This window comes from Danio aesculapii, chromosome 20 (assembly GCF_903798145.1).
Source record: "Danio aesculapii chromosome 20, fDanAes4.1, whole genome shotgun sequence".
Classification (NCBI taxonomy): Eukaryota; Metazoa; Chordata; class Actinopteri; order Cypriniformes; family Danionidae; genus Danio; species Danio aesculapii.
In genome coordinates, this window is record NC_079454.1 from 46,879,196 (window position 1) to 46,904,873 (window position 25,678).

Below are 25,678 nucleotides of genomic sequence, written 5' to 3' on the forward strand. Positions count from 1 at the left end.
AACCAAAGAAATTTCAACCCAAAAAGCATTGTGTATGAGGGCAATTCCAAAAAATGTGATCAGCAGTTTCACTGGGTATATTACAGAAAGAGCAGCACGTATCTATATCAGACTTGAATCTTTTCAAAAATGTCTTGGCTTGGCTATAACAGTTTAAATGAAATTTCTCTAATTTTGTTAGTTGTTATATATTTAACAGACAAATACCAAACTTTTTTCCATTGAATCTGGTCACATATGAGGTTGTTACAATTTCCTTTTGAAAGAGAGACCTCATTTTGTAATTACGTGAGGAAGGTTGTGATAAGAAACATATATTTTTCCACTGAAGTTTCCAGACGAAACACTGGATACTCCACCATAGCCTCTAAAAAGCATTATAACACCTTTAGGAATTGCATCAAATTGCACAATGGAAAATTCTTTTGGAGTTACCGGGAAACCAAACTTGCCTAAAAACTCTTTATAATTTAAGAGAAGACCTTCTGAAATAAACAACTGAGATACAATCAAACTATATTTTCATTTAAAAATAAAGATTTGCTTCTATACAAAATGTCCTGATTGTTCCAGATGAAATACTGATGAGGAGAAAAGTTGTGTTTGTAAATCAGTGACCATGCAAGTAAAGCTTGCTTATGAAATTGGATAACTTATAAGGGATTCTGGCAATATTATAGTAACAAATCAGTAAAGGGAGACCTCCCAGTTTTGAAAAATAGTAATTAGGGATAAAATTCCAAGTTGAGTTTGAGTTACTTATAAATAGCCTTAGCCAGTTAACTTTGAAAGTATTGTTTAAAGATAAAGAAATCAAGAAAATGTAACCCTCCTAATTCATATTGTTCATAATTACAGATTTCTTAACATAATGGATTTTATTTTTCCAGACAAAATTAAACATATTTTTATTCACGCTTTTACAAACTTTATTATCTACACATAAAGAAAGTGCAGGAAAAGTAAGCCCCTCCGCTTTGGTGTAGTTCATAACTGCATGTTTCTGAACGCACGCGGAAGATAGTGGAGAAGTCACGTGACCCGCGCGTCAAAGAAATCAGCTGAGGGCTCGGAGTTTCACTCAGGAAATCCAGGTAAACCGAACAACCAAAGTACACATTAAAGTAAACGATGCGTCTTTATACACTGTACAGGTGTGTTGACTTAACGTATATAGTTGTTGAGGGTAGTTTAAAAGAGAAGTAAGTAAACGAGCAAACGCAAAGTTCATTCACTGAAGCATATTTGTTGACAGCGCGATATGTTCATTTGACAGAAACTACACTGTAAGATTCCCCGAATGCTAATATTTGGTGTGTGTCAGCAAAGTTAACGTAATAATAGTCTGATATTATAAATGAATGCGTGTTTGTGAGTTTGAGAGCCGTGATTTCCGCATTCTTTCGTTTTCCAGGTGCAGCGCAGATCGGTTTTACTAGTCATCTGTTTATTACTAGCCTGCTAACTAATAAACACCACTCCAGCTATTTCCGTGTCATTATTGAGCTAATAAGACATATTCCAATTAAGTCATATGGGTGAGCGACTATATGGGTCAAATGTTCTCATTAATGCAAAATGACAACAGTGATATCATTAAGAAACGCAAACAAATTAGCGAGCAGTTGTATTGGCCTCTAAATAGTACAGTATGTAATTGAGGTAAAGTTGGTTTTATATTCACACATTCGTACTCCTTAATAATATAATTTCATTAAAGTATTCTTTGCTAATAATAAATAGTGAAATCATATTAGCAGCCAGTGACTATCAAAGTATAACATTGTTCATAGACAATTAAATAGTGCTAATGTTGCTTTGGAGTAATACGATTCAGACCGAATATTCAAAGTATTATAGATAACAATATAGGAAGCCTGTCACAAGTTGTCACTGAATAAATGTGCGAATTTTAAACCTACTTTACCTCAATCAGTATGTATACTTTGTATAAAGCAGGTTTACAACTCGTGAAAGTCTGTCACTACATGATATTTATTAAAAACATCACAAATCCAGCATTTAACAAGCAAAAGATCAAGCCCTGGTTCTGTGGATGAAGTGAACAATGGCGTTTTTATCCCCATTAAAGTCCATTAAAACATCTGTAGACAATCAAATTTCTATAAAAATATACTCATGATAAACACTTTCTGCTGTTAAAAGAAGCTTTTATTTCAGTGTATCAAGTAAACAACATCAATTTAAGCATTCTCCCTATAGAAGTCCATTATAAGGAAACAGCTTGGCGTACCATAACACTGACCAGGGAAACCCAAATTTCTGTCAAACTTTACTTGTGGTTAACACTGACTATTATCAAAAGAATGGCCCTAATTCCATAGATAAAGTGTTTTCTACCCCATTGAAGTCCATAATATGGAAGGCTTAATGTAACTTCACAATCACAGAGGGAAACCAAATGTTAAAAAGGCGGTTCATAAAATCTAAATGTATTTATAATAGATTAACCCTTGCTGTCAAAAGAATGTGCTTGTGCATGTTATTGACATCCCCACACAGAGGAAAACGCTTAAAACAATATTGTTCACTTTAGCCGTGGAAACGAGGCAAATTTTTTTGCTAGTAGTAAGTGCTAATCACAAGTAAAATTTGATAGAAATTTGATTTTTCCTGCTTGTTAAGATACATTAAGTCACGTTAAGATTTCAATAGAAATAAAACACATAACGTGTTGTTTTTCACCATATCTATGTAATTGGGACTTGTTCTTTCCACAGTTGCTCAGGTTAATTACAAGTTTGACAGAAATTTGGGTTTCTCTGGTTGATGTTTAGATACATTAAGCCACATTAAGCTTTTTTATGTTAAGCATTTTAGAATCTCCCGATGAGAAACTATATGGGTCAAATGTTCTCATTAATGCAAAATGACAACATTATTATCATTAGAAACGCATTCAAAAGAGCAAGAAACTGTGTTGGCCTCCAAATAGCACAGTATGTATTTGAGGTAAAGTTGATTTTATATTCACACATTCAGGTTTTCTCCTTAATAATATAATTTCAGAAAAGTATTATTTGCTTATACTAAATAGTTCAATCATATTAGCAGCCAGTGACTATCAAAGTACATTGTTTAAAGTCAGATAAATAGTGCTAATGTTGTTTATTACATGCTATTTTAAAAGTCATTACATGCTATTTTAGACCGAATATTCAAAGTACCTTGGTAAACAATATAGGGAGCATGTCACAAGTTATTACTGAATGAATGTGCAAATATTATACCAACTTTACTTCAATCAGCAGTTCGTATAAAGCATGTTTACAACTGATGAAAGTCCGCCACTAAGTGACATTTATTAGCAAATGTCAAAAATCCAGCATTTCAGGTCATACATGTTAATATACGAACTATTCTGTAATATTGGATCAAATGTAATGATAGTTGAATGTTATTGAAGGATGAAATTGATAAGCAATATGTAAACACATTCAATTAGTTTGCTTTAAGAGCAATGTATATATGAAATAATGTTTTTAAATAATGAGTATATGCATGTTATTATATAATGTATAATAAGACATAATTGTGCGATTGTAGGCTTGAGAATAGATGTGATTTCTGCAAATTTCTGTCTCTTTTATTAAAGGCCTCCATCATGTATGGATCAAGAGAAGTCGATGCCAATGTCCTGGCACAGACTATTAGTTCAAATATCCAGAGAATAACACTGCTAAGTGAGTACATTTAATCTTATTTATGTGCTTAAAAAAGGTGCCATCTGTTTTTGGCCAAAAAATAACTGGAGGTTTCTGTTTTATAAACTACTTCTTATTGAATATTTATGTCTAGACTTGACTTATATTTTTAGCCACGCCTGAATGTTGGTGATGTTTCTGTTTTCACATCTTCAATTTCTTTGTTCAGTTGCGTTCAGTGGTTCTCCATTTGTCTGCTACGCAATTTAATGTGCTACATTCACAAAACCACAACAAATAAAAAGTCGAGTACAAGCGGAACACATGTGGTTATGAAAAAACACTCCTTTCTGTAACCTGATGACATGGGAAGTGTTTCAAATATTTTGTCACCTTAGAATAATAAGGTTCTATCTGACATTTTTGTCTAAATTGAATTATTGATATATTCTTATTAAATGAAAACTTATTTACATTATGGGATGTTTTTTATATGTTGTTTACATTTTAAGACTTTTTATTTAAAAAACAAATGTTACACACAGACTGTTTGCTATATGGAATGTAAAAACTTTGAAGATCAATATCTCAAAATCATTCAGAGCGCAGATAGAACCTTATAATTCCAAGGTGACGATTTATTTGGTCTTGCTTTTGTTTTCCAGCCAATGAAATCCAGCAGTTGATGAGACATCTTGGAACAGCACAAGACACAAGTGACCTGCGACAGACATTGTGAGCTGAATACAAACATCTAGTTCGGATCTCAGTCTTTTATCAGACATAAAATAAATAGAGACGCATTGATATATCCAATATATATTTTTGCAATACCAATTTTTGTATTCATTTCAAACCATTTGTGTTTTTGGCTATAGCATTACACTGATTATTAGTTATTTAAAACACGATCGAAACCGTTTTCTATTTTAATCACAAATGTTTAATTATAATAGTTTGGTAAAATTGATATCAGTCAAAAAATTCTGTTGGTGCATCGCTAAAAAATAAACATGCACTGTATGTAAATGTCAATTTATGTGTTTGTCAAAATAAATAGGCAGGAGAAGCAGCAGAGTGTTAATCAACTTGCCAAAGTGACAGATAAATGCATGAAAGATTTCAGCTCTTTACCTGCGACCACAGAACAGGTACTATCAAACTCACACTTCATCACATACACATAATTTTACTAAATGCTGAAACATTCAGCATACATGAACAAAACTTTACAATTTAGTAATAGAACGAAGCTTAATATATTGAAATAAATCTCTATAGTCATTTCATTTAGTCACCTTGATGCTATTCTAGATCTTTGTGGCTTTATTTATTTTGTGGAACACAAAATAAGATACTTTGAAGAATGTATCGACTGCCTCCAGACTTTCATTTTTGGGTGAACTATCCACTAAACATTAGACGTCTGAACGACGTGCATATCATGTCTATATTGCGTCAGTCAGTGTAATGGTTGTTTGGAGGAGTCTTGCGCAGTGTGTATTCCTTTAACAGTCTTTGTTCTGATACAGAGGCAAAGAAAGATCCAACGAGAACGCCTCATCACTGAATTCTCCAACGTGCTGGCCATTTTCCAGAAAGCTCAGCGAGAGGTTGCAAAGAAAGAGAAGGAGTTTGTGGCTCGTGTTCGTGCAAGCTCCAGAGTTTCAGTGAGTTTTATCTATAATTTGTTGATATTACGCCATATTTTCCATCTAATAGGACATTACATTTATACAGACTCTAATATCTTACATTGAAGTGCAAGTTTCTAATGTCTTTCATAGTTATATACACACTACTTAAATCCCACATTTTTTTTTAACTGTATTGGGATTTTTATTATTGTTTTTTATATATTGTGGTGTATTATGGTCTTGAGGGCGGCACAGGGGCTCAGTGGTTATTACTATCACCTCACAGCAAGAAGTTGCTAGTTCGAGTCCCCGCTGGGTCAGTTGGCATTTCTGTGTGGAGTTTGGGTGCTCTGGTTTCCCCCACAGTCCAAAGACATGCGCTATAGGTGAATTGAATAAACTAAATTGGCTGTATTGTATGAGTGTGAGTATAAAAAGTGTGCATGGGTGTTTTCCAGTACTGGGTTACAGCTGGAACGGCATCTGCTGTGTATAACATATGGTTGGCGGTTCATTCCACTGTGGAAGGAAAAATCAAAGGAAAATGAATGAATGAATTATGGTCTTGGACAGCTGACTTCTAAGGCATTTCCCATTCTCCAAAAATGTTGTGGTGGTTCAATAAAATGTGACAGAAATAAAATTTTCCACTACAAAGGAATATTTGCTCCCTTAGATTGATTTTCAAGAAATCCGTACTTTTATAAATGTCTCTTTACTATATGTTTGCATCACTGTTTATGTCAAATTATTGCATTTATCCAAAAAATTGCTGTGCCAAAAGTGTGAATGCATTTACACTTGCATAAAAAATGCTATGAGATGCATGACTGAAAAAACACAATTTTGTTGCATTACCGATCCATACTACAGATTATTGTTGTGCGTGTAAAATATAAGAATAATGGTGTCCAAGCATTTAAAAAAACATTTTTTTTAATTTCTCACAATTCTCTTTCTGTCCACAGGGTGTAGATATCGACGATGTGTTCGGAAAAGCTGATCCAGCATTCCAAAGGTTAGTTAAGCTGGATTTATACTTTAGCCTGGCGCCACATCACGCCCCTCCGCTGACAGCGCGCGCACCTCGTGAAACAGAGGAGGCTTTTATACTTGCCATAGTGATATTCTTTAAAACGACAGGGGGCAGTCAAAAGAAACTGACCGTAAAGTCAGACGTATAAACAGAGAAGTAGGACATTTCCGGAACTACATCATATCATTAATATCAAACAAGATTTTTAAACTACTTATTTTTATTGTTTTTATAAACTATTTTAATGATTATAAGGATTTTATAACCATTCAACATTTTTATAATCAAACTCTGATGCATCACTTGCTTTTATTCATATCTCAGACAATTTTTACTTATTAAAGTTGATTAAAATATTAATGACAACAGAACATAGGTTGCTCTGCAAATATATTTTTTATTATGGCAAGAATAAAAGCAAAAGAAAGAACACTTACTAAAAAATAGAGTTTTTTTGTTTTTTGTTTTTTTAGATTTAGCCCGCTCCACAATTCACACATTACTGTCTGGCTAGTTTTTGACCTATACTATACTAAAAAGGCAATAATGGTCCAACATTCCTGACCATTATCACCAATAAAGCCTTGAAAAACAGGGCATCAGTATACTGTAAACCGATAGCTTCAAATAGCATATTCCTTTCTAGTTATAAGAAATAATTTGTTCCTTAGTTTTGTAGCTATTAAATTGTTTTAAATTCTTAAATGTAATATATACATCAGTGTAAAACCCATGACTGGGGGAAAAACATATTTCTGTAATTGCGTACCAGGGTCTCCACTTTTGCCTGGGCCTCTTTTGGCTTTAACAAACTTATCCCTCAGGTTTTTCTTTTTAACAAAAACTTTCCTCCTTTCCCATGGATGTTACAATTTCTAGCCAAGAATTATTGATCATCTGGTTATCTCTATGATCACGGATCATAAATATGTCTGTACAGTCATACCTGTTTCAGACAAAATCTTTTCAAAGTGGTTCATATTTAACTCAAATCAAACGCGGCGCCGTGAAAAAAAATGCTCTCCGCCAGCCAAAAACCTGTCGCGCGCACCCTAAGCGAACCTCCGCAAACACAACGATGATGTCACATTCACCAGGCTTAAGTTGGATACTTTTATTGATCCTGAAGGAAATTCATTCATTCAATCACATCTCATACTTAAAATACATAAAAGAATTAACTAAATAGGAAGAACTAAAAAATGAAATAAAATAAATAATAATACTTTACATAAATGACTAATATGTAAAATAAATGTTTAAAACGTCCTGCTTCTATATGTGTTTTTCTAGTGAGTTCAGTGCTCAAGCTCAGAGCTATGAGGAGAACATCACAGAAGAAGATCTGCGGCTCATTCAGGAAAGAGAATCTTCTATCAGACAGCTGGAGGTGAGGCCTGTTTCCACTGGGTATTACAATGTATTTTCTCTGATCCTGATTTCAACATTTCTTGTGTAGGCATGGGCCGGTATAAAAGTTTCTGACGGTATAATAACCTTGAATAAAAATATCACGGTTTCACGGTATCACTGTATTGTGATCACTGTTTTAAAAGTCTGGGTAAAAAAACAACAACATTTCCCTCCCCATTTGACACAATATATTTCATTTTTGGAAACATTTATAATATTTTAGAGCAGTAAACATGTCAGGCTAAAGGATTAAAATAAATCATTGACTTCTGTTATCTTCATTAGTTTCAAAAGCACAGATTTCTTTACAACACATTGAAAAAAAACTAATTCAAAAAGCCTTACATATACTATATAACAGAACATTTTAGCGGTTTAAAAACCTTGACTTTTCCAAACCATGGTAAACTGGTTATCATCCTATGTCTACTCTTGTGGTCACTCTTCCCTCTTATTTCTTTATTCTTTTCATGTTCAGATTATATGGACAACCTTTTCTCTTGTTTCTTAATGCTTTTTATGTTCAAATTGTGGAAACTCTTCCCTCTTTTTTCTTTAAGCTTTTGAAATTCTTATTCTTGAAAATTCTTAAACAGTCATCTGAAATGTTGTCGTACAGTGTTATGCCTGGCTTTCATAAATAGCCTTGCATTTACTAACACAGACTACATTTGAAGTATTTGGAAGTATATCCGCGTTTTCCTCCTGTAGAAAAACATTGTAAGAAAAATGCTTAGTTGCTCAATGTATTACAACAGTGTTTTTAAAAAACACCAAACAGAATTTATTAATATAGTATACAATCAAGTGCATGTGATCAGAACACAAACGAATCGCGGGTAATAAAGTGTTGAGCGTTTCTCCCAAAGAAAAACTCACCTAAACAAAATTCTAGCAGGCAATTGTAACTCCACTCATGTGTTGCACCCCTGGAAAAGGGGAATTTAATGAATAATCATCAGACACAATCTCGAGCTGCTGTTTGCGTTGAGTTGTATTAACGTCGTCACACAGTGTAGTGTTTCCTTTAACAATTAATACATAAATGACAAAAACATAAACAACTAAACACATTAATACATCAAATTACATCAATATATTTTGAGCCCAGTGCTACAAATAGTACTTTTTCCTTTAAAGTAACGTTATGTGTCCATTCACAACTATAATCAATCATTTTCTTACGAAAATACTTTGTCAGTTTAAACAATTAACATCAACAGTAACTGTTTTTCACATTTATGAACAAAAGTGTTCATCAAGTGTCCATCCATTTTCCATCATTTCAATCACAAACTCTTTTATAAAACATTCCCTTTCAACTAACAATGAAATAAAGTATGTTTAATTTAACTTTAAACACCGAGAGATATACATCAACACATCATTGTGGTTAGCTTGTACTGCGGTTAGCATGTACCCACCGATTAGCATCGGTAATGCTATTATATCTGCTTTAACCTTTCCCCTATATTCACAAAACAACACGATCACATAATAATCCCTGTGACACGTCTGTATATATTTATACAAATATTTCTGTGTATTTCATACCTGAAAAGGGGAATTTAATGAATAATCATCAGACACAATCTCGAGCTGCTGTTTGCTTTGAGTTGTATTAACGTCGTCACACAGTGTAGTTAAACAACGCCTACTGTCTGCAGCTCTAGATTTCCCCCTAGCGGACACTCCATGAATGACATGTTTTCTCGGGCAGCTATTTAATACAAAGGGCAACACATCGCTGTATAAATCATATCGATTTTAACTCTTCTTTGTATTTGTTTTTTTAATGAATCCAATTTATTTAGTAGTATATTTTAATGATTATATTGATCTTTAAACCACTACACATGCACTGCCTTTTTGCCCATTTTTGGTTACCCCCGGTCGGTGCAATGATGCGTTAACAAAATGGCGACGGTTGGCCATGCCCACTTGTAGCTTCATTCGCACTCTTCAGAAACCTATAGGTGGCGTCACAAATACTACGTCCATATTTTTTACAGTCTATCAAATAAACCCATGAAAAGCCTCTTGAAAATGAGTGGAAAATGAGGTGAAAGATATGCGTGTTTGGTCTAATCCACTGAAGTCTAATCACCTACACTAATCTACTCTAATCACTGTGTTTTTGGTCAGTATTAGAAAAGTAGATGGTCTTTTGTATCTGTTCATTCGCATTGGATCTCATGAATGTTTACACTTTGACAGCTACACATAATCAAACATGTGGTCGAAAACATTCCATGTGACTTCAGTGGTTCATCTGTAATCATACGAAGCTCCAAGAACACTTTTGTGCACCAACAAAGTGTAAAAACAGCTTTGTTCGTCCACATCTTCTGTATCAGATCAGGGTGCATGTTTACAACAGGCAATATGATGCTTGCATGTTGCGCTGCTGACTCTGGTGGCGATATGTCATTCATACTATAGTAAATGAGCACAGAGAGCTCTCAGATTTCATCTAAAATATCAATATTTGTGTTTTGGAGATCAATGAAGGTCTCAGGGGATAGTGAACAAGTAATTTAATATGTGGTGTAAATAAGGCCTGAGATTGAATTAAAACCTGACACAATAAAGAAATAATTTAACCAGTCTTATAAGAAAAGCTCTGTTTACACCTGTTATTTAGATGTGTTTTGGTTAATTGGATTACAAGCAGAATGGAGAGACACATTCTTTGTACACTTTCAACCACTTTCCTTGTCTAATATCTTGAAATAAGTGTATGCAATTTACAAGTAAATGTGAAATGAGTCAACAGAAACCAAATGCAAAGTAGCAGCTTTCATTTCTGCTCTGATATCTGTCGAATACTGTGGGTTTGTGTTTCAAACGTTGTACTGTTTACATTTGTTTTGGTGTACTGTACACTTCTCTTGACAAATTAGGTTTTTAGGCAGAGAGTAGCCAGCCTTTAGTGACTTTTCCAATGCAACGAATTGCATTAGCATTTACTCTATGAAAGTAATTCATTCAAACATAGTTCAAAGTGGACGTATTTGTGACCATGGACCACAAAACCAGTCAGAAATGTACTTATTTGGACATTTTTATTTATGCATCATCTGAATGAAAGCAGAATCTTTTCATTGATGTATGATATGTTAGGATAGCAGAGTATTTGGTTCAAAATTTGGAATCTGGAGGTTAAAAAAAATCAAAATACCAAGAAAATCTCCTTTAAAGTTGTCTAAATGAAGTGTTTAGCAATGCACATTACTAATCAAAAATTGAGTTTGGATATATTTACAGTAGGACATTTACAAAATGTCTTCATGGAGCATGATCTTTACTTAATATTTTACTGAGTTTTGACATGAAAGAAAAATCTTGACCCATACAGTGTATTTTTTCCCACAAATATACTCGTGCAGCATAAGACTCAGGGTTCAGGGTCACATTTAGCATCGTCCATCTGTTTTCAGATCTTTAAACCAGGTGTAAACAGGGGTTAAACATTGTGCTACTGTCATGATTTTTGCATGGTTATCTTTTGTTCTTCAAAATTTGAACATGTATAAAACGTTTGTCTTGTTTTTTTTTTTTTTCAGTCGGACATCACAGACATTAATGAAATCTTCAGAGATTTGGGCATGATGGTGCATGAACAGGGAGATATGATTGGTAAGGTGTATATTGCTATATTGAAATATATATTGTATATTAAAATATCAAATGTTGAAAGCTACGTCGTGTTTGCTAGCCTCACGCATCTGTCAGTCGGTCAGCATGATGCCTTAAAGGGTTAAACTAATAACGCACAGCCCTACTACGATTACAGATAAGTTTGCGCTGTTATAATTCACTTACCTTTTAATACGTTTTGGTGCGATTATAACCCGCTATTAAAAAAAAAAACAGTGACTGAATGTTTTGAATGAGCAGGGCAGGGTGAATTTTGGTGTGGCGCTTTGCCATGGAAGAATGAATGTAGCAGAAACCATGCATTCAAAACTAATGCACAACCAAATCTCTGTAGTTGGGCCCATACTGCTTTCTTCAAAGTAGTCAATCCAACCAAAGTTTGCTTCAAAAAGTTACTAAACAAATCAAACACTAATGTAAATCCTGCTAAATTTGTTCAAATGTAGACACTTTTATCATTATATTAAGCCAAAACACTCTGGGTGGTTTCTCTGCTTTTGTCATGATTAGTGGTATGTCCCAGCTCTCTACAGCATTTAGTTTTGTCTGAAAATGAGTATTTACAAATGAAACCCTCAGACAGGAAAGTGTGTACCACTTTTACACTATCATAATAGTTTTATAGGCGGCTCTGTGGTAAGCACTGTGGCCTCACAGCAAGAAGGTCAATAGTTCGAGCCCCAGCTGGGCCATTTGGCATTTCTGTGTGGAGTTTGCATGTTCTCAGTTGGCTTGGGTTTCCTCTGGGTGCTGCGGTTTCCCCCACAGTCCAAACACATGCGCTATAGGTGAATTGAACAAACTAAATTGACCAGTGTATGAGTGTGTGTGTGAATGTTAGAGTCTATGGGTGTTTTCCAGTACTGGGTTGCAACTGTAAGGGCATCCACTGCTTAAAAAGATATGTTGGAATAGTTGGCGGTTCATTCCACTGTGTTGACCTCTGATAAATGAGGGGACTAACGGAAGGAAAATGAATTATAGTTTTATAACAATATTTTGCTATTTCATCTTGTATTATTGCAGCTAACACCGCTTACAGAACATAACTGACTTGAAATTCAGGTTTGCCAATTTTCTGAAGTTCAAATAAAATATAATGTAAATGAAATAAAAAGATTTATATAATTTAAAATAAATGATGTAGGTTTTTTCAGACTTGCCTCAAATGGAGTGTTTAGTGATGAAACAGAAAAGTGCAATTAAAGGTGTTAAAGTGGAAAAGCAGAGGCTGGTAATGAAGACCTGCGAGGCTTCACACACACCAGCTCTGTGGGACTGTTTATTCACGCTCTAAACTTTTAATCACAAGATGTGAGCTATCAACACACACTTGTGTTGTTTACATGTGTGAGATTTCGTCAGAATAACAACAGTTTGCATCATTGTTTGTGCTGCCCAGCAAAACCCTAAGATGCCTACCTAATTTTAATGAATGATGAAATATTGCTCACTAAGGGATTTTAAAACAAAGTTTTGAGGGAATTATACATGATCCAAGGGGGCGATGCATTATTCAAAAGCCTTTCTGTTATGCACAATTAATCATTTTTTATGCAAATAATCCAGTCAGAATATTTGCTCTAGTTTTGTGTGTAGAAGTGTAAATAAAGTCTTACCTCTGTTTTTCCTTCATCTACAGACAGTATAGAGGCCAATGTATCAAACGCAGAAATCAGTGTGCAGTCGGCCACAGAACAGCTCCAAAGAGCAGCAGGTCACCAGGTATTTACAAACCACTGATCATCTTTTATTCTTCCTCACATTGTTCCAGTTTCTTCTGTGAAACATAAAGAAGAAATGTAGCTGATTTAATGTAGATATGGATGGACACTTACTTACAGGCTGCGTCCCAAATCGCCTACTACTCAGTAGGTACTGCATTTGAATTTAAATTATTTAATATATAGTATGAACGGAACTCAGACGTACTACATCCGCCATTTTGTCATGATCACGTGACCTACCCGCGTCAGTTGCATTGCTTCTCTCCTATTCACGAATGCTCTTGCGAGGCATCATGGGATAATGTAGCGTGCATCGGATGCACACTTCAGAATCTTGCCGGAAGTAGTAGGTCATTCGGGTACTTCTCGCATACTGTTTTTCGAATTCTATGAATTCAGACATACTACTCGGTATACTGTTTTTAGTGTACTATATAGTATGGAAGTATGCGATTTTGTACACAGCCTCAGACTTCAAAAAGTGCAAAAATGCACCAACCAAGTAGCCTAAAAATGGCTTTGCGCGAGGAATAAATGCCAACCAAAGCAGTAATTAGCTTGAAATCTTCACTTGCACTGCCATGTTTTAATTTTTTTACTTTTATTTTACATTTGTTCTATATCACTGTTATATCACAACTTGAGTAAATTTGCATGATGGGTTATTTTTTATTGTCTTAAATTACTATTAGGGTGCGTGTCCACCAAAGTGTTGTTGTGCTGCAGGGAAGCAATCGATGTTTATTTTTCCTCAGTTGTTTTCAAAGGAAGCGAGACATTTTTAAAACATCATAACGTTGTGCAGAGCACGTTTTACGCTCAACGAGTGCTCTGCATTTTCTACACTGCGACAGTTGCAGAACAAACTATGGAGGACCAGGAGTTCCAGTTAGAAATAAAATGAAGAATCAGATTATCAATTTAATAATTGAAGCATAAAAATGTATATAAATAAGTCACAATGGAAACGAACAAATAATGGACAAATAAATAGACATTTAAATGTTTATTTAAATTGTTTTTTAAATGTCATTTAATAAAGCAATAAAACAATGCATTTAAAATACCTTTTAAATGTATAAATAGACAATTTTATACATTTGTATTTAATTCATGCTTTAAAACGCTGATTAGTCAAACAATAAAAACATATATTTATAGATCATTTAAATGCAGATTTTAATTAGCTTTTTAAAAAGACATTTGGCAAAAGCCTTTCTATCTCTATTTGCCACTTGCTTTTCTTTTTCTTTTGTCACATGCTTTTTCCAAGTTATAAAATGCCATTGGACAGTCCACACGTGGGAGCAACCAATCAACTTTCGCCTCAAATCGAGCTAAAGGTTGGCTGCATCCAAAAACACCTACTACTCAGTAAATACTACATTTAAATTTAAATGTACGATTTGGCCGTTAGAAAAGTACGCTCTATGCAGTATGAATAAAGCCTTATATATGATTGTATAGATGGCATAAGTGACCGTATAAATGGAACTCGGACGTACTACATCCACCATTTTGTCACGATCATGTTACCTACCCATGTGAGTTGCGTCGCTTCACTCCCATTCATGAATTCTCTCACAGGGTATCATGGGAAATTATAGCCTCTATCGGATGCACACTTCAGAATCTCACTGGAAGTAGTAGGTCATCCGGGTACTTCTCTTCATACTACTCGGCTCGCATACTAATTTTAGCATACTATATAGTATTGAGGTATGTGATTCCAGACGCAGCCCCTCTCTTGCTTGTAAATGAAACACTCGCTGTCATTGGACAGAGACAAAACCATAGCTCATTTTAGCAGGTGTTTAAAGATCAGCGAAGCGACTCAAATGTCAGGGTAATATGAACGCCTTTGGAGACGGTTTGTGGATGATTTATTAGCTTCAGCTGATTTCTAAAAAGAAATTCTCATCTGGATTAACTCTGCTGGTAGAGAAAAAGTTTTACAGTTGAGGGGTGATGTTACTGTGGTCAGGCCAGTGAAGTCAAAAGCATGCGATCATTCTAGCCAGCGTTGCATTTACTCATAAACTGCGTATTACAGTACAACACCAATTAACTGATCTGAACCAAAAAAACACTACCCTTAATGAGTTTTGTCATTATATATCACAGCCCCACACTGTCTGATGATAAAATATTAATAAATAACAAAACAAATAACAAAGGAAAGCACCAAAATAACAGAATTTTCTGGTCTGTTTATTCGTAATTATAAAATAAGCACTGTTGTGTCACTATTCCAATAATGTATTAGCGGCACTAATATTTTTTAGTCATATTAAAGTACTGCAATTTATTAAATGTACTAGTTAATGAACATTATGTTGACAGCTCATTATGATTATGATTAGTTTTATTATTATTATACCAGTGATGTATTTCTTCTGTTCACTGTAGACGTCATTCCGGAAGAAGATTTTCATCCTGGTGGCTGTTCTGGCTGTGGTGGCTCTCATTATTGGTTTGATCATCTACGCTTCTGTCAGCAAATGAGTCTATATCAAATCTCTCTGATTTTTGCACTGGCATGTTTGTAATGCTTTCTAACTGCAGTTAAGTCCCATTCACACCAAGAATGATCACTACCATGTCAATGATAAAGAAATAGCTCTAAAAGTCATCATAAATACAAAAGAATTGCAGTCAACACATCAAATATAATGACAACAGCACTGAGAAATACAATTGTTGGAATCAGTTTCAGAATTAACAGCCAATCAGAATATACGTTTTTAAGTGCCTCTATTATGTTTTTTCGAATACTACCTCCCATGCAATTTTATGAATGTGAAATAATCACTGCCATATGAATCTACATGCATCATATCTGCAGATTCTGCACTTTGTTGTTTATGATGAGAGAATTCACTAAATACGTGACATAACTCGCATATACAGTCAAAGGAAAACTATTAGCCCTCCTTTAAAATGTTTTATTCTCTTTCAGATATTTCCCAAGTGATGTTTAATAGAGCGAGGACATTTTCACAGTATTTCCTTTAATATGTTTTTATTATGACTAGAAGGTCAATATTTTTTCCGATTGGATGCAGAACAAACCACTGTTAAACTAATTCAACTAGTTAAGCCTTTAAAATGCACTTTAAGATGAATACTAGTACCTTCTTCCATTTTAAAATGACGTCTGTACGTCAAACATCACTTTGGAAATAATTGAAAAAATTCACAAGGCTAAGATTTTCTACTTCAGCTGTACATACATGAAACAACTGCATACATCTATATTTTACTACTTAAACCTCAAACCATTACTGTAAAAATGCTTTCATACAATAACATGAACCCTAGACTGATACATCTACACTACCTGACAAAGGTTTTGTCGCCTATTTAAATTTTAGGAACAACAAATAATAGCTTGACTTGGTCATTTGGTATAAGAAGTGGCTAATATAAAAGGCAAAGGCCTCTAGATTACGCTTATTTGACCAAAATAAAATATGATCATGCCTTGATTTTTAATTATTTAATTAGAACAGTAAGGTCTGACTTTGCTCAGACAAAAGTCTTGTCACTGAACAGAAATAATGTCCAGTATAGAATATAAAGTCATGCTGCAGTAAAAAAAGTTAATATTGTGTCTGACTCCCATGAGCTTGGAGGACTGCATCCATACATCTCTGGAATGACTCAAATCACTTATTAATAAAGTCACCCAGAGTTCATCAGGATTATTTGGATTCATCTTTAATGCCTCCTTCTTCATCTTACCCCAGACATGCTCAATAATGTTCATGTCTGGTGACTGGGCTGGCCAATCCTGGAGCAATCCTTGACCTTCTTTGCTTTCAGGAACTTTGATGTGGAGGCTGAAGTATAAGAAGGAGCGCTATCCTGCTGAAGAATTCGCCCTCTCCTGTGGTTTGTAATGTAATGGGCAGCACAAATGTCTTGATACCTCAGGCTGTTGATGTTGCCATCCACTCTGCAGATCTCTCGCACGCCCTCATACTGAATGTAACCAAACCATGATTTTTCCTTCACCAAACTTGACTGATTTCTTCGAGAATCTTTGGTCCATGTGGGTTCCAGTAGGTCTTCTGATTCATCAGGAAAATCTACGTTCTGCCACTTTTCCAAATGATCAACTAGAAGTCAAGTTATTATTTGCTGCTCTTACCACTGGGATCAATGACAAGACATTTGTCAGGTAGTGTAATATTACTGGCACATGCATACTTAAATTTTGCTTCTATAAAATTATCATTTGTAAATACAAGCGATTTGCTAACAAATATAAAAACGTTTGCATACAAGCACATAATACTATAAGATTTCTTAATGTACAACAATGTAAGTAAAAACCTTCCAGTAGAAATATCTGCTCTTGATGGAGACTGCGGTTGTTCTTCTAAGTTTGTGTCATAGCTTGAATTAAAACAATAAAATCAGCACAACACTTAATTACTATCCAACGTTTTTTTGATTGCTGAGAGAAAGAAGGATACTTTAATCACATTTGGTATTGGGTGGTTCATTTTTGAACTACTGTACAATCAGAGAAGAGCATGTTTGCAGGAATGAATATAGGAAGAGTGAATCTTTTGAAACTCTTTTATGAATTAGTTTATATTAAATATGAAATTGGTGGCTCAGTGGTTAGCACTGTCAGCTCACAGCAAGATAGTCACTGGTTTGAGTCCCAGCTGGGTCAGTTGGCATTTCTGTGTGGAGTTTGCATGTTCTGCCTATGTTGGTGTGGGTTTCCTCCGGTTGCTCTGGTTTCCCCCACAGTCCAAAGACATGTTTATAGGTGAATTGAATAAACTAAATTGGCCAGAGTGTATGAGTGTGTGTGTGAATGTGAGAGTTTTTCCCAGTACTGGGTTGCCAATGGAAGGGTATCCGCTGTGTAAAAAACATATGCTGGAATAGTTGTTGGTTCATTCCACTGTGGTGACTCCCTGATAAATAAGGGACTAAACCGAAGGAAAATGAATGAATGTAAAACTTTTTTTAAATAGCATAATAGTGGCACTTTAATGAGTTTGATCATTTATAGTGGCAGGTATAGTGGCAATCCACGCTTTTAGTAAATGTTACTTTGGTATGGCACTAATATTGTTGTCTTCATTGTTGTTTTTGGTGTGAATGGGATTTTAAGATATACATCACATAATATTTAATACAAATTAAGCTTTACTGACACCTTTTTTACCGTGCTATTCGATGTTTCAAAAAAAGCAATAAAATGCAATGTTATACAATCATCCAAATAGGCTACTCTATAAAAAACTTGATTGTTTCAAAGCAAATTTGAGTGAAATATGGATAAACTTAACCATTTAGGTTAAAAATCTTATTTAAAATAACAGCAGTTGGGTCCATGTTTTACCCAAAAACAACCCAGGGTATTTTTATAGAGCTTACTAGGTGTTTAAAATCTTTTAAAAATCACCACCCTAAACCAAAATCATTGCTGATGTTTTCCTGAGAGTAAAATTCCCTTAAATGTGACATTTCACTTGTTGAAAATGCTACAAATGAATGTCTATTTTTGATTGTCAATACGAAGCTGCTGCTTTAAAGATGCTCTAACACAGGAGTGTCTAAATTCAGTCCTGGAGGGCCGGTGTCCTGCATATTTTAGTTCCATCCCCAATTAGCTAATCAAGCTTTTTCTAGCGATACTAGATACTTCCAGACAGGTGTTTTGAAGAAAGTTGGAGCTAAACTATGCAGGACACCAGCCCTCCATGACCGAGTTTGGGCACCCCTGCTCTAACACTTCATATGAAGAATTATTAGTCTTATTAATCATGTTATGTTCTCATTGTGGCCCAAAGCACTTTGTAAAATTATTCTGAAATAGATTCTGTGACCCTAATTCCAGCATACCAGCTCTATTTTGCGTCTCTGTTATATTTTATACAGATGTTCTATGCTGTAACTTTAAATGGATCCTGTGCTGATCAGTTCTCTGAAGGGAACCGAATAGGGTTACTCTATTTACCACTAGTTGTAAAGGTAAATGACCACCAGATGGAGACATTATCAAATATGGAGTTTCATATTAAGCACAGTTCACCTTTGACCTGCTCACATACAAATAATTTATAAAGAGCTGCCTGAGTGATTAGTGCATTGTGGGTTTTTATGTCTTTATATTTAAAATCAGTTTCATGATTTATTCCCTATTTTAATTGAATAAAATACATAACTGAATAGCTGTTTCCCAAAAGCTGATGAATCAAGAGAGATAGTTTTATATACAGTTAATCTAGAGCTATTTGTTTATTTATTTGAAATGTGATTGTGAAATTTAATTTAGGATTGAATGTTTTCTAGGTAAATCAGGACCTAAACTAACATCAATTAAATAAATTAACATTACATTTAACATTAAAGCCAGCTTTTCTGCCCAGTCAGACCAATAAACTGTACCGTTTTTCTGTATTTTTGTGCTGTATATAATGTTTTTATGATTACTTTGTGTGTTGAATTCTTCCCAAACTGTTTTGGATTGGAAATAATTATAGGTCTAGTGACCTAAATTAAAGAAAATGAAGAAAATGTCCTCCAAAAGGAAGAAACTAGAGACATTTGAGCATTGAGTTTGAAATGCAGCATGATGAAATAATTTCAAGTGCTAGGAACTATGTGGGGTAAATGGAAATACTATATTGATATGATTTCAATCATTACATTTGTCAACAATAAGCAAAAAGTGTTTGCCAAAATTGTTGCAAGTAGTTGATTTTGATTAATCAGTCCAATAAACTATACTTTTCTGTATATTTAAGGCAGATTTGTCTCTATTATTAACTTGTCTCTTCTCAAATTATTAACAAATTTATTTGGATAAAAGTGCCATATTATATAACTGGCATAAAACATTTGCTGATCCAAATTTGAGAAAAATAAGCAGTAGGGATGCTCTGATCAGTATTTTTGCAGCCGATACAGTATACCAATTCCTTGTCATGGTGATTGGCCGATATAGAGTACCTATTCTGTTTTCACTCTAAGTACGATACTTACTGTAAGTGGAGCTTTCTCCTTACCTATGAGAATAACTAAAGAATGTCGCAGATAATCCCTTAAACATGTCTCTTATAACTATTTAGTGTGGACATGTCATGGTCAGAAGCAGCCTCACAGACCAAAATAGATAAAGCACATAAAAAATGGGTAAGAAAAAATATTGACAATGCAATTTAGAAACATGCAAATGATGGAGTAATCATTTAACATGTGTGCACGTGCGTCTCCTCTGTGTGTAAACTTGTAAACAAACACTTGCGATCGGTTCATGAGATCAAGAACCGATCGAGTCATGAAATGTGATTATCGGCCGATACCGATCTCCAGCTGATTGATCTGGGCATCGCTAATAAGCAGTTTAATTTACAAACAATAATAGGGATAATGTGAAGAGATGAAATCGCTAAAATATATGGATCTAATGATGAATTCAAAAGTGAGACCAAAAAATTTTATGTGTTAAGTGGCTTGTTGATCTGGATGTTATGTATGAATTTGGGGTTTTTATGGTTTTGTATTGGTCTTAGTTATGAAAATAAAAATTATGCTGCATTTATTTACTAAGTTAAATAGTTTTTTGACATCTAGATAGGCTTAGGTAAGTTCAAAATTTCTCCAGAAATGGTTTTATATGCTCAATTATTTATATGCTCATAAAATACCCCTAGAATCAGAAGGTCCTTATTGACCATATTTGGATCGGTCATGAATATGAACGAGCTCTGCTCTGATGCTATGCTTTCAGTGCTTGCTCTCATATGCACACACAGCATGATGTACTCTGAAATCAACAGAAGGAAGAAATTCATAAAGGTTTGCAATTAATGACAGAAGTTTAATTTTTGGCTGAACTATCCCACGCATGGTGGCATGGTGGTGCAGTGGTTAGCACTGTTGCCTCACAGAAAAAAGGTTGCTGGTTCGAGTCCCGGCTAAATCAGTTGGCATTTCTGTTTGGAGTTTACATGTTTCCTACATGTGGGTTTCCTCTGGGTGCTCCGGTTTCCCCCACAGTCCAAACACATGTGGTACAGTGGAATTGAATAAACTAAATTGGTCGTAGTGTATGCAAGAATGTATGGGTGTTTTCCAGTTCTGGGTTGCAGCTGGAAGGGCATCCTCTGTGTAAAACATAAGTTGGCAGATCATTCCGCTATGGCAACCCCTGATGAATAAAGGGACTAAGCCAAAGGAAAATGAATGAATGAATGATATCCCACACATTGGAATACTAATAATTGCACTGCAAATGTGCAGCCTAAGTGCTTATGAAAGCTGATCAACTTATGACTAAAAAATTCAATTATATGGAAAGATGAAGAAAAAAACCTGCATTAAAACCATCTAATTATTTATTCATTATAGCTGAGAGGAGGGGACATGTATAAAAATCATCTAGATGTATTGTTTGGCTTAGTTTGTGTGATCCTCCTGACCAGGAACAATGCAAAGCCTTTACACGGAGGATGAAGTGAGACTCGACTCACTCTGCTGGAAATACAAATATTAGATTTTAATATTGTCCTGCATAATATAAGACAGAAGACTTGCTGTTTCTACTTCAGGCATGATGAATCTTACAGCACTAAACCAAACTGATATCTGCGAGGACTACTCGTGTCCAGAGAGATCCGTTTCTTTATCTGTCTATGTGATTCTGTATGTGGCCGCAGCAGCTGTGGCTCTTCTGACTGTGTGTGGAAACCTGCTGGTCATCATCTCTGTTAGTCACTTCAAGCAGCTCCACACACCTGCCAACATCCTCATCCTCTCTTTGGCTGTGTCTGATCTGCTGGTTGGAGTTTTTGTGATGCCGTTTCACTTATCCTGGCTCATTGAATCATGTTGGACTTCTAGTCCAGTGATGTGCTCCGTTTTCAATTTTGTGACTTTTCAGGCCACGAGTGCATCTGTTCACACTGTGGCTTTAATAGCTGTCGATCGCTTTTTGGCTTTGAGTTTTCCTTTTCTTTACTCAGAGAAAATCTCACCCACTGTGATCTGTATAGCAACTTTGCTAAACTGGTTATTTTCACTCATTTATAACTTCACTCTTCTTTATACAAATGGAAACTTCACTGACAGCATGTGTCCAGGGCAATGCCTATATATTGTAGATGGGGTTTCATCCCTCATTGATCTTCTGATTGTGTTTCTAATGCCGTGTACACTCATTATAATATTATACACTCATGTTTTTGTCATTGCTAAGAAACATGCGACTGCTATAAGAGCCCTTCAGGTTCACAACAGCACAGAATCCTCGAAAAACAAAATCAGCGACAAATCAGAGAGAAAAGCCGCTTTAGCGCTTGGGATTTTGGTTTTTGTGTTTCTCCTGTGTTTGCTGCCGTATTATATTTTTTCTTTAACAAATTTCTTAAGAGACGACTCGTTCTCTAATGTTATCAACAGTGTTTTGATTCTGTTTTATCTTAATTCCTCTATCAATCCACTCATGTATGCTTTATTATACCCCTGGTTTAAGAGAAGTTTAAAAATAGTTATGTCTTTTAAAGTATTTAACAAAGACTCTTCTCTGATTAATGTGATCTCTCAGTAGACTCTTAATAAGTAGACTCTTTATTAAAAATCAAGTCCGTCTTCATATGTTTAGTTTTTCCTAATTATTATTATTTTTTATTATTATTGTGCAGTAGAAATACTGTTATTCTTATATTTTGGTAAATAAAACCAAATGGGCTATTCATGAAGGATGAAATTATTGTCAAAGCATGGCATTATCATAAGTAAAATATTTGCTGATTTGTTGATTCAGAGAATATGTACAAACTTTGTGAATAGATCATTATTTCCAGAAATGTTTATTTTAAAAGCATCTATATAGGGCTATTTATTTGTTTTAAATTATTACTTAAATAATAAAAATCTATACTGTTTTTTTATCCTTCTGTAAAATATGTTTCAACATGCACAGATTTCATGTTTAGATTCACAGATTTTACCTGCTTGACTGCCATCTCTTTACTTTGTTTTAATCATAGACATGTTTTATTACTGGAGTCTGACTGTTTTCACCTAAGGCTAAAATCTACATAACATCAATTGTTTTTGATCGTACACTCAAAAAAAATGACATTTATTGTTTGTTCAAGCGACTTAATAAAAAATTAAGTTTTTTTTTTTAACAACTTAATTGTTTTATGTTCAATCTACTTAAATTTATGTCCTAACACAACTTAAATGTCCTAACACAAATTGATTGTGTGTAACCCAGCATTTCTTACAGTGTGTCTTGTATTTTAAATACAAAGATTTGCATCTTGACACTTACCATATATATATATATATATATATATATATATATATATATATATATATAATATAATATAAATATAAATAATATCTTGAATGTTTGTTTTAGATTTTTAAAAATATCTTTAATTAAAAATTAAATTCACAAGTTTTATAGTCACGTCCATCAGAGTTGTTCTGGATTTTAACCGAACTGCACACGAGGGACACCATGCTAGCTATGCAGTCAGTTCTAAAGGTAAGTTTATCCAAGGCTGTCTCGCTGCAATTCGTAACTTTTGATTTAGTAGCTAATTCGGATGTTTTTGTGTGATTTCTTACAATTTAGGGTTTGGTGCCTCCTCCTAACATCGTACATTTTGATATGAATGAACTACTATGAATTCGTAAGGATTACCGTCCAAACCACAGGTGTCAAACTAAGTTCCTGCACGCCCGCAGCTCTGCACTGTTTAGCTTTAACTCTAATTAAACACTCCTGATCAAACTAATTGAGTCCTTCAGGCTTGTTTGAAACCTACAGATATGTCATTGGGCTAATGTTAGTTTTGTTTGGCCTTTGGGCTAGGATTTCTGGCCAGTTATAGACTGATTTCATGCGGGTGTCGTTTAAAAAGCGAAATCGAGGCTGTGGTGGGAAGAAACCCGGAAGTATCGCCTGAGTCACACAGGAATGTTGAGTACCTGGCTGTATATCTTATCAGCGAAAAGAAAATGACCCAAATTTATAATTTTACCACCTTCCGAGTGAACCGAAGGTCCGTTCTGAAAGGCAAATGGCACTAGTTAGCTAACGTTATCTTTCCCAAACACACGATTTAGATGCCATTTACTATATCAAACTCAAGTTAATGAACTGATTCTTTCACTATACTAGACTTGTTACTATACTGAATTTCAGTACTGAAATAAAAAAATGAAAATTTCCTGCAAACATTTAAGCACTGTTGAACGCAACAGTGCTTATTTTCTATAGTATTCACCAGTGCTCAACAGAAATGACTGCGATTGGGCGTAATGGTTCATCAGTTTACCGCACTTCACCAATGTTTACCGAGCGCAAACACAGACGAGCAATCGACGGATCTTTGCAGCTTTAAACACTCCAGTTTCCGTGTATCCGTGTTTGTACTCGGTGAAGAGCGGTGAACTTCACGCCCAATCAGAGTCAGTTTTGTTGAGCACTGTTTAAGAATGTGCTCAGCGGCACTTGAATATTAGCAGGAAATGGGTGTTTTTAAAACCTTAGTACCGGGACAACACTATTACAGACAACCCCAGGGTGTGCTACAGATGACTGCATTGTTTTATCACTCATCGGGTAGGCTGAAGCAGGGAAGCCCCCACGGTGTTTACCTAGTGACATAAACTGAAGCCTAAGAGGACACTCTTTAAGATTATTGTGGTTTTGCTTAATGCCTAATATGCTTTTAATTGTTAAAATTAAACTGAACTGAATGATATTAAAGTGATGTTTACACCATATCTGCATTTTGAAATCGCGGCAACAGCTGGAGGTTTGTAGTCCACAGCATGTTGTTGCAATGTTTACAGTGCTGATCCTATACTTCTGAGTGTCTTCCCACCACAGCCTCGCTTTCGTGTTTTAAAATGGCGGCTGATTGAAATAAGGGTATTGGGCTAATTTTGGAAAAAACCTATCAAACCCTGTTAAGAATAGTTGGTCTTAATAGCTTTTGTTTGTTTATAAACTGTTTTACACAAGTAATCATTATAAATGTACAATACATTTTAAAGAGAAGTACTTTTTAGAGAATAATGATTCTTGTGTGAAAACATTCTGATTCATCTGAAAAAACAGGCAGTACTATGACCGAATTCATAGTTATATTTGAAAAACAAGATAAAGGATCCAAAAATACCCTCGTAAAATACTACATCTGCTGAGATCCTTAGTGTGCACTTGATGGATTTATGAATGGCACTGACACTGGTGGGTTATGTGAACAACATAGTCATTGTCGCATGTTAGAATTTTATTGATACTACACATAATTATACTCCAACAAGTATGAATATTTTAACAATTGTGAAGTCAAATTCAAATGTTCCATCTACTCATACAGTATGCAATTTTGGATGCATTGATGGTGTCTTTCTCCATTGAAAGCCATTACAGTTGATAGTTGTTTTTTACAAGATACTTACACAGTTGAATTCAGAATTATTAGCAACCCCCCCCACCCCCGTTTATTTTTTTTCCCCAATTTCAGTTTAACAGAGAGA

The 25,678-nt window shown here is 34.8% G+C and overlaps 2 protein-coding genes across 2 annotated transcripts; both read left to right on the plus strand.

The window, feature by feature from the left end:
• The first annotated feature begins 1,022 nt into the window (after nt 1-1,022).
• Nucleotides 1,023-17,208, plus strand: stx7l (syntaxin 7-like). Its single transcript, XM_056445284.1, has 10 exons — nt 1,023-1,094; nt 3,617-3,704; nt 4,331-4,400; nt 4,726-4,816; nt 5,198-5,335; nt 6,271-6,320; nt 7,632-7,728; nt 11,318-11,390; nt 13,054-13,136; nt 15,548-17,208. Exons 2-10 carry the CDS (start codon nt 3,626-3,628, stop codon nt 15,641-15,643), a joined length of 777 nt encoding a protein of 258 aa, XP_056301259.1. The 5' UTR covers nt 1,023-1,094; nt 3,617-3,625; the 3' UTR covers nt 15,644-17,208.
• A 4,517-nt stretch (nt 17,209-21,725) lies between these two features.
• Nucleotides 21,726-22,718, plus strand: LOC130213564 (trace amine-associated receptor 13c-like). Its single transcript, XM_056445285.1, has one exon. It carries the CDS (start codon nt 21,726-21,728, stop codon nt 22,716-22,718), a length of 993 nt encoding a protein of 330 aa, XP_056301260.1.
• The last annotated feature ends 2,960 nt before the right edge of the window (nt 22,719-25,678 follow it).